General features: G+C 40.8%; 1 protein-coding gene across 2 annotated transcripts in view; it reads left to right on the top strand.

Annotated features, from left to right (window-relative positions):
* The first annotated feature begins 683 nt into the window (after window positions 1-683).
* The window catches only part of PTPN22 (protein tyrosine phosphatase non-receptor type 22), a 57350-nt gene continuing 48516 nt past the window's right edge, over window positions 684-9517 (top strand). The window contains exon 1 of one of the 2 annotated variants that reach the window (XM_031009065.3): window positions 684-923. In XM_031009065.3, the coding sequence (XP_030864925.1) occupies window positions 837-923 (87 nt within the window). In that variant the 5' untranslated portion in view covers window positions 684-836. The remainder of the gene's footprint in view (window positions 924-9517) is intronic. The other variant, XM_031009068.3, reaches the window with a different exon arrangement.

The following is a 9517-nucleotide window of genomic DNA, read 5'->3' as shown; positions in this document are numbered from 1 at the left end:
CTAGATCCTATATAGACCAACACTCTTAGTCTTTATGTCCAGAACCCAAGTGAAGCTTCAAAGGCTACTGGGAGGGTTGAAGAGGTGCTGAAATCAACACTTCCCTTAATGGAGGTCAGCACTTCCCCAGTCCTGGGAGAGACACAGACTGTCAGAAGCATCTGACTTTGCTTCATTCAAAAGGGAGTTTGAGGTATATATAGCAGACTTAAAAGTTATGAATAAAAATACCTTCTGTGATGAACAGAAGTTTCTCATTGATCACACTGACAAGAAACCTTTCGATGAACAGTCTGGGTAGAAGACATGTCACTCTAAACAGTGTCTGTCTTCTTTCCTGGGCCTAACTGAACTTTGCAGAGTTCATTTGGGACATAAGGAAACAGAAGGTGTCAACTTGGCCCTTGTGCTCACTGGGAAAATGGGGAGAGACAGAACTCATTCAGGAGACCTGTAATTCTGCTTTTTCTCTGGGAGGCAAGAAGAAAGGTGAGTTTTGCATATGGGTGATGGAATGGAATAATCTCAGTTAAGCAGACCACACTTTACGTTCTGGTTAGCCTCTTGTTTGTTAAAAATTTGAATTGTAACCAGGTTCCTTTGCTGAGAAGGAAGGCGCTAGGGCCCTGGAGTGAGATGATGGCTGTGTTATGTGACCACAGAAGGTGGTTACGCACTAATTTCCTCTAGGGCTTGTGATGAAGTCAGTAAACCACAGCCTTCAGCATGCTCTGCTCAGGCGGCAGCAGTGGCTTTTTGGAGGTGTCTCGGCCATGACACACATTTGATATGCCCTCCCTCAACCTACTTATAGACTATTTTTCTTGCTCTGCAGCATGGACCAAAGAGAAATTCTGCAGAAGTTCCTGGATGAGGCCCAAAGCAAGAAAATTACGAAAGAGGAGTTTGCCAATGAATTTCTGGTGAGTCCTGTATGTGACCCTCTCAGGGTAGTTACATACACTATTTAACTGACTATGGGGGTCCAATTTTCCGAGACCAAATTGCTCTTGGGATAAAGTAAATATCAGACCTTGGCGGGGAAGACAGAAAAAAAAAAGTTTGACTTCTCTGAGTGGTTTGCATGTATTTCAGGTATTCTCTCAAAATTACTGGTTTTAATATTTTGTTTGCTTTGGAGTTTGGTTAGGAATCCTACAGAAGACATATACAACTCCAGATGTAAAAACACTAATATTAATTGAACATCCAGATTTCCCCAGGTATCTAAGTTGTGGTTTATGCTTTATATTACTAATTTTAATTAATATTAAGAAGGAAGAGACCAATGTTAACTTTTCATGCAATATTACATTTTTAGCCTCCCCTCTGGGATTCTATTTGGTTGACAAAGGTTTTTGAAGAGCACCAAAACTACCCACTGCCACAGTTTTTTTTTGTTGTTGTTGTTTGTTTTTTTAAGATTCAGAATCTTACTCTGTCACTCAGGCTGGAGTGCAGCAGTGCAACCATAGCTCACTGTAGCCTTGAACTCCTGGCCTCAAGTGATTCTCTTGCCTCAGCCTCCTGAGTAGCTGGGGCCACAGGTGTGTATCACCATGCCTGGCTAATTTTTAAAAAATTTATTTTTTTCTTTTTTGTAGAGACGAGCCTTGCTTTTTTGCCCAGGCTGGTCTCGAACTCCTGGCTTCAAGCAATCCTCCCATCTTGCCTCCCAAAGTGCTGGGATTACAGGCATGAACCACTATGTCTGGCCATCATTTTTCTTTTCTTTTTCATATGAAAAATATATTATAACGTGTGTTTTTTCAATAACAGGGCTTCCTTAACTTCTTTTGCTTGGAGAAGTGGAATGGCTAGGATGGAGAGTAGAGACAAGCGTAGGTCAAGGAGAGAAACATGAGTACAAGGTAGCTTCAGGTTGGGTGGATTAGATTACCCAGAAGAACAATGAATCTCCTTTGAGAGAACTGTGATTATTGATGCAATGGCAGCTGGGTAGGCCTCATTCACCCTACAAGCTGAGATATCAGATAACACAGGGTGTCTAATAGTACCTATCATGTATTTTAGAATACTTACAGCTGGCGTTTCAGAGATATAAGAATTTTAAACCTTAGCTCTTCAGTTGTGAAGAAATGGGTGGGAAGAGGGGAACTGAAGTACAAACCTGAAATTAAATCATGATTTTTTTTCACCAAATTATGAAGTATTTGACATGTTCTTAAATCTCTCTGTTTTCTAACTTATAAAATGGGGATAATAATTCATGTCCTACCTATCCTCACAGGATTGTTGTGATGATTAAATATCAATAACAATCATTAAATGTGGTCATTTATTGAGTACTATTTATTGAGCACTTAGTATGTACCAAGTTCAGTTCTAAGCACTAAAAATACAGCGGTGAACAAAAAGAACCAAAACCTTTGCCTCCTGGAGCTATCACTCTGGTACCGGATAGCAGATGTGAAAACACTCTGAAAGTCTTGAGTAATTAGATATTATTGAGTGATTAGATATTATGATAGGAACTCCGATGTCAGCTCAACATGGATAATCTTGTGGTACTATGAAAAATGTGCTCTCACTGCCACTGGCTGATCAGTCTGAGCCCCTCTGGTAGAGTTACCTGAAAGGAGGTAAGTAGGAAGTTCTAGCACATGTGTATACATGTCCCTGCCCCTGGACTATAATTCCTAAGCCAAGGTAACCCAAGGCATAGATGTAAAAAGTGGGCTGAGGGGCAGTGCCGGCCTCTGTTTTATTTTGGTTGTGTTTTTAAAAATAATGTAGATTGGCCGGGGGCAGTGGCTCACACCTGTAAACCCAGCACTTTGGGAGGCCGAGGCGGGTGGATCACCTGAGGTCAGGAGTTTGAGACCATCCTGGCCAACATAATGAAACCCCATTTCTACTAAAAATACAAAAATTAGCTGGGCGTGGTGGCAGGCACCTGTAATCCTAGCTACTCAAGAGGTTGACACAGGAGAATCGCTTAAACTCGGGAGGCAGAGGTTGTAGTGAACTGAGATAGAGCTGTTGCACTCCAACCTGGACAACAAGAGCGAACCTCTGTCTCAAAAAAAAAAAATGTAGACTATATCCCTAATATTTTACCTTTTCTCAGCTAAAGTCATTATAATTTCTCACCAAAATATAACAGCTACCTCCTAACTGGCTTCTCTGCCTCTAGCCTTGCCCCACCTTCAGTCAATTTTCAGTTCAACACCCAAGTGATCTTTTAATCATACAAATCTGGTCTTTTTTTGGGGGGGCGACAAAGTTTTGCTCTTGTCACCCAGGCTGGAATGCAATGACACCATCTCAGCTCACTGCAGCCTCCACCTCCCTGGTTCAAGCGATTTTCCTGCCTCAGCCTCCCAAGTAGCTGGGATTACAGGCATGAGCCACCACACCTGGCTAATTTTGTATTTTTAGTAGAGACAAGTTTCCACCATGTTGGCCAGGCTGGTCTGTCCAACCAGGTAATCCACTCGCCTCAGCCTCCCAAAGTACTAGGATTATAGGCATGAGCCACCACGCCCAGCCAAATCTGGTCATTTTTTCCCTGCTTAAAAACTTGTTATAGTTTTTTTTAGCTGCTTAATATTGTGCAATATAATACACATTTAGAAAAGTACATAAAACATTTAAGTATAATTATAAAGCAACCATTAGCAGTGCAACCACTACCCAAGTCAAGAAACTGTCAGACCCCCGAAGACCCATGCCCCATCAGGTCCCCTACACCCATCTGCTCCTGTCCTGTCCTACCCTGGCCAAGGGATAATCACTATCCTGACTTTTATATTAATCACTTCCTTGCTTTTCTAGCTCCTGATTTTAAGGACTTTGTTTTTGGGTAGTGATTAAGTGTAACCTCACTGTTCACTGACTCATGTCCTCCAGTGGAAAAATAGAGTCTTCCTCTCAGCTCCATCTAAAGGTTTCAGATGAGACACCAGATAGAGAGCTTTGGGGGAGTAGAGGAGTAGTGAATGAGGCTAGACTGCTTGCTTGGACAAGGTAGATATTGCCGCTAAATCAGAGGGCTTTCCATCTGGTCATGTTCTGTGTCCCATCTTAAGCCCTTAATGTATTCTCCCAGGATTTTATGTTTCCGAGGTTTGAGGACTGATTCTGTGACACAAGGCCACTGTTCACTTAACTGGTGGTAGCTTTAAGGGACTTATCAAAAGGCATCTCTATTTCCAGGTAGATTCCCTGAGCATCCTAACCCCTTTACCCTCTCCCCAGGTCCATGGTTCAGATTTCAGTCTCCACTTCCTTCTTGGCCATACATCTTTGTACAGAGAACAATACAGATGGCCATCTGTATCCCCAAGTTCTACATCCTTGGATTCAACCAACTATGGATCAAAAATATTTGAAAAAAATACCAAAAATAACACAACAACAAAAAATATAAAATATAAAGCATAACAACATCTAGCATTTACATTGTATTAGGTATTATAAGTAATGTAGAGATGATTTAAAATATACAAGAGGTCATGTATAGTATGTGTAAATACTATGCCACTTTATATGAGGGACTTGAGCATCCACAGATTTTGGTAATTGAAGGGGGTGGTCCTGGAACCAGTCCCCCACAGATACTGTGAGAGGACTGTATTCATAATTGGATGTGGCAGTCCTGTTAATGGCAGCTGAAGCCAGTGCCATGCTGCTTATGTCTTTTCCCTGTGCCAGGACTAAATTCAGTAACTTTTCTGTAGTTGAAACTACCACTGACCACCCATCTAAGGTTTTTATACATTCATATAAACATTCATTGAGTGCTTACTGTGTGCAAAGTAATGCCCTAGATGCTAGGAATGCAATGCAATGCTCCATGCTTTAGTGGAGCTTATGTTATAAGGCAATAGATATGTCTTAGAGAGGCAGACATTAAACAACTAATTGCTATATTAAATATTTAATATAATTGTGATAGTCTGGGTGAGGTGGTCAAGGAAACATCAACATTCATTTTCTTATTTACTACTCCTTAAGAAAACCCTGTGAAATAGCTACAAATGTGATTTTGACTTACAAATGAGGAAACTGAAGCTCTGAGAAGTTAAATAATTGGCCTAAGCTCACTCAGCTGTTCTGCCACAGAGATGAAATTTAACTCAGATCTGTCTTATTACAGAGCTGTAACATTAATCCTTATCCAATAGTGTTCTACTTCATCCAATGACACTGAGTCTCTCAAAGGACCTAGTTTTAGGATAAGTTTTAGGGTAAAGACATAGTATAGTTTCTACACAGCAGAAACAGCAGGATGCAACTATACTGTTGAAATTTCTAAAGGTATTTTCAAACATTCCTTATTATTGTTATAAAACAATATTATTGAAAGTTAAAAGAAAGTAAACTCACCATAATACCAACATTCTAACAAATCAAAACTTTTTTTGTGGATCTTGGCCAGGTGAGGTGGCTCGTGCCTGTAATCCCAGCACTTTGAGAGGCTGAGACAAGCAGATGGCTTGAGTCCAGGAGTTCAAGACAAGCCTGGGCAACATGATGAAACCCCGTCTCTACTAAAATTAAAAAATTAGCCAGACGTGGTGGCACATGCCTGTAATCCCAGCTACCTGGGAGGCTGAAGTGGGAGGATCACTTGACCCCAGGGGGTGGAGGTTGTAGTGAGCTGAGATTGCACCACTGCACACCAGCCAGGGAGACAGAGTGGGACCCTGTCATACACACACATGGAAACCAACAATAGCTTTTTTTTGGGGACCTTCTAGTTCTTGTCCATTTATATAATTTTTTAATATTATTGTAATTATAGCATAGATACAATTTTGTGTTCTCATATTTTCACTTACCATTATACCAAAATTATCAGGCTGATTAAAATGTATATGATTTTTAATAGTTGATGATGCAGCATCATCACATGGACATATATTTGTCTATGTGGGTTTTGTTGTTGTTGTTGTTGTTGTTGTTGTTGTTGTTGTTGTTGTTTTGAGATGGAGTCTCACTCTGTCACCAGGCTGGAATGCAGTGGCATGATCTCGGCTCACTGCAACCACCACCTCCCGGGTTCAAGCTATTCTCCTGGCTCAGCCTCCCGAGTAGCTGGGACTACAGGAGTGTGCCACCACACTCAGCTAATTTTTGTATTTTTAGTAGAGACGGGGTTTCATCATGTTGGCCAGGATGGTCTCGATCCCTTGACCTCGTGATCTGCCTGCCTTGGCCTCCCAAAGTACTGGGATTACAGGTGTAAGCCACCGCGCCCAGCCTGTCCATCTGGTTTTATAATGAAAGAATAATAATCATAACAGAGAATGCTTCTATACCTCTTACAGACACTGTTCTAAACACTCATATATAAACTCATTTGCTCCATTGAGGATGGTACTGTTTTCATTTCCATTTTATAGGTGAGGAAACAAACAGAGAGGTCAATTAACTTGCTCAGGGTCACATAGCTAGTAAGTGGTGGAACTGAATTTCAATTTCAGGTAGTCTTGCTTTGTCACCTGAAGTCATAAAAACTTTGGAGTCATATAAATCTTGGTTTGAATTTAAGTTATGCCCATGATTAGCTGTGTGACCTTGGATTAAGTCAGTAAAATGTGGGAATAATATTCACTTTGAAGAACTGCTGTGAAGATAATAAGTATATAAACTTCCTGAGACATAGTAATACCCAAATAATTTATTTCTCCATTGTTAAACAGTTGAGTTATTTCTAATTTTTCATGATTATTGATAACACTAATATGAATATATTTTTCCATGTGGTTTTTCCCTTCTTTTGGATTAATCCTTAGGCTAGATCCCCAAAAATGTTATTACTGGGTCAAAGACTATTAGCATCTAATTGGTTAAGTATTACCAAATGTATTTCCAAAGGAGTTTTTCTAATTTGCAATATGTGAATTTATCATCTTCTCTACCACCTTGCTAGACTTAATAAATATAAAAGAGAATAAAAGATGAAAACATTTTGCCTACTTACTATGTAGTAGGCAATCTGCTAAGTGCTTTGCCGTACGTGATCTCATTTAATCGTTACAACTACCCCAAGAGGAAAATATTATGTTCATTTTACCCATGAAATGGCAAAGCCCGGATTTGAAACCGGTCTGTTTTTTTTCAAAGCCTCTTAACCTCTGTACTTAAACTGTATCAGGTAAAAATCATGACTTTTTTTCTGATATAATTAGCATAAAATAGTACTTTATTATGTTAATTTCATTCATTTGATTTCTGAGCCTGAAAATGTTCCATGATTATTTTAAATCTGCATTTCCTTATATACGTTTTCTGTTCATCTACTTTCCACAGTAACAACAGCTAATCCATAGAACTGTGTTCCAGACTCTGTGCTAAAACTGCTTCACAAATAAAACTTCATTTACCTCCCAAAGAACCTTTTAAAATGGCTATCAATGTCCTATATGGTGTCTCTCCAGCTTCTTATAGCATGCTCATTTTCTTGTCCTTGCCATGCTTCCTCTGCCATAGGGCCTTGCACACATGTTGTTACCTCTACCTTGAACATTCCTCACACTTCTCTTTACCAAGATAACATTTGGTAATTTTGTTTTTTTTTTTTTTGAGACGGAGTCTCGCTCTGTCACCCAGGCTGGAGTGCAGTGGCGCGATCTCTGCTCACTGCAACCTCTGCCTCCTGGGTTCAAGTTATTCTCCTGCCTCAGCCTACTGAATAGCTGGGACTACAGGTGTGTGTCACCATGCCCGGCTAATTTTTTGTATTTTTAGTAGAGACAAGGTTTCACTGTGTTAGCCAGGGTGGTCTCTCGATCTCCCGACCTCGTGATCTGCCCACCTTGGCCTCCCAAAGTGATTATAGGCGTGAGCCACCATGCCTGGCCTTTTTTTTTTTTTTTTTTTTTTTGCGACAGGGCCTCACCTGGTCATCTAGGCTGGAGTGCAGTGGTGTGATCATGGCTTACTGCAGCCTCAACCTCTAGGGTGCCCATCTTAGCCTCCCAAAGTGTTGAGATTACAGGTGTGAGCCACCATGCCCGACTAATAATTCTTTAGATCTCAATTTGGTGGTCAATTCTTCAAAGAAAGCTTTCTTTTCTTTTCTTCTTTTCTTTTTTTCTTTCTTTTTTTTTTTTTGGAGACAGGGTCTTGCTCTGTCACCCAGGCTGGAGTGCCGTGGCTTGATCATAGCTCACTGCAGACTTGACTTCCTGGACTCAAGTGATCCTCCAGCCTCAGCCTCCTAAAGTGCTGAGATTACAACCATGAGCCACAACACCTGGCCAGAGAAAGCTTTCTGGACCTCTTTGAATAGATCAAATCTTCTATTGTAAGTTCTTATTAGCACCATTTGTTATTTTTCATAGCACTTATCACAATTTCAGTTTTTTGTTTGTTTGTTTGTTTGAGATGGAGTTTTGCTGTTTTTGCCCAGACCAGAGTGCAATGGTGCGATCTTGGCTCACCGCAAGTGACTCTCCTATCTCAGCCTCCCGAGTAGCTGGGATTGCAGGCAAAGTTGCAGTGAGCCGAGATCGCGCCACTGCACTCTAGCCTGGATGACAGAGTGAGACCCCATGTCAAAAAATATATATATATTTATTAAATATAAAGGATTCATTGAATCCTAACAGAAAGAAGATACCTAGTTCTGAAGGCCAGGTTTAAGTGCTAACGGTTTAAACTATACTAGAAATCAGACTGGTACTATTGCAACTTCTGGAGATTCATTAGAAGACCATAGACATATCAAAGATCTGGCTACATCTTGGTTCTATAAAGGAGACATAGATACATCCTGGTTCTGTGTATATTATAGTAATGATACTAACCAAACAGTTATCAACAAGGTACTTCCTACAGAGCAAGTGCACAAACATCTATGAATTGACACTACTCATTCCTGTGAATCAGCCTATCACTTGAACATATTTATCAGCATTTCTTGACCTTTGTGCACATTAAGGTGCAATTTTTAAAAATGCCACCACCAGAATAAATGTATCACATCACCTCTGAAGCTGATTTCTCTAACACCATCTCCAGCCTCTCACTAGAGACCATCTAGTCCTACATTTTCATTTACTCACAGGACACTTCAAACACATTTCTTAGCTGAGCGCAGTGGCTCACGCCTGTAATCCCCACACTTTGGGAGGCTGAGGCAGGCGGATCACTTGAGGTCAAGAGTTCAAGACCAGCCTGGCCAACGTGGTAAAACCCTGTCTCTAATAAAAATACAAAAGTTAGCTGGGCATGGTGGCAGGTGCCTGTAATCCCAGCTACTCAGGAGGCTGAGCTGGGAGGATCACTTGAACCTGGGAGGCAGAGGTTGCGGTGAGCCAAGATTGCGCCACTGTACTCTCTGCGGGGTGACAAGGCAAGATTCTGTCTCAAAAACCAACCAACCAACCAACCAACCAACCAACCAACCAACCAACACACACATTTCTTGCCATTTTCTCACATTTTATGTATCTAAAGTTGAACCTCTTGGTTTACTCACCCCAGTTTAGCTATTGCCTACCCACCTACCCATTTGCCCCACTATTGCACTGGAAACTAACCT

Source organism: Gorilla gorilla, chromosome 1, assembly GCF_029281585.2.
Source record: "Gorilla gorilla gorilla isolate KB3781 chromosome 1, NHGRI_mGorGor1-v2.1_pri, whole genome shotgun sequence".
NCBI lineage: Eukaryota > Metazoa > Chordata > Mammalia > Primates > Hominidae > Gorilla > Gorilla gorilla.
The sequence above is the reverse complement of the archived record's forward strand: the minus strand, read 5'-3'. Positions and strand labels throughout refer to the sequence as shown.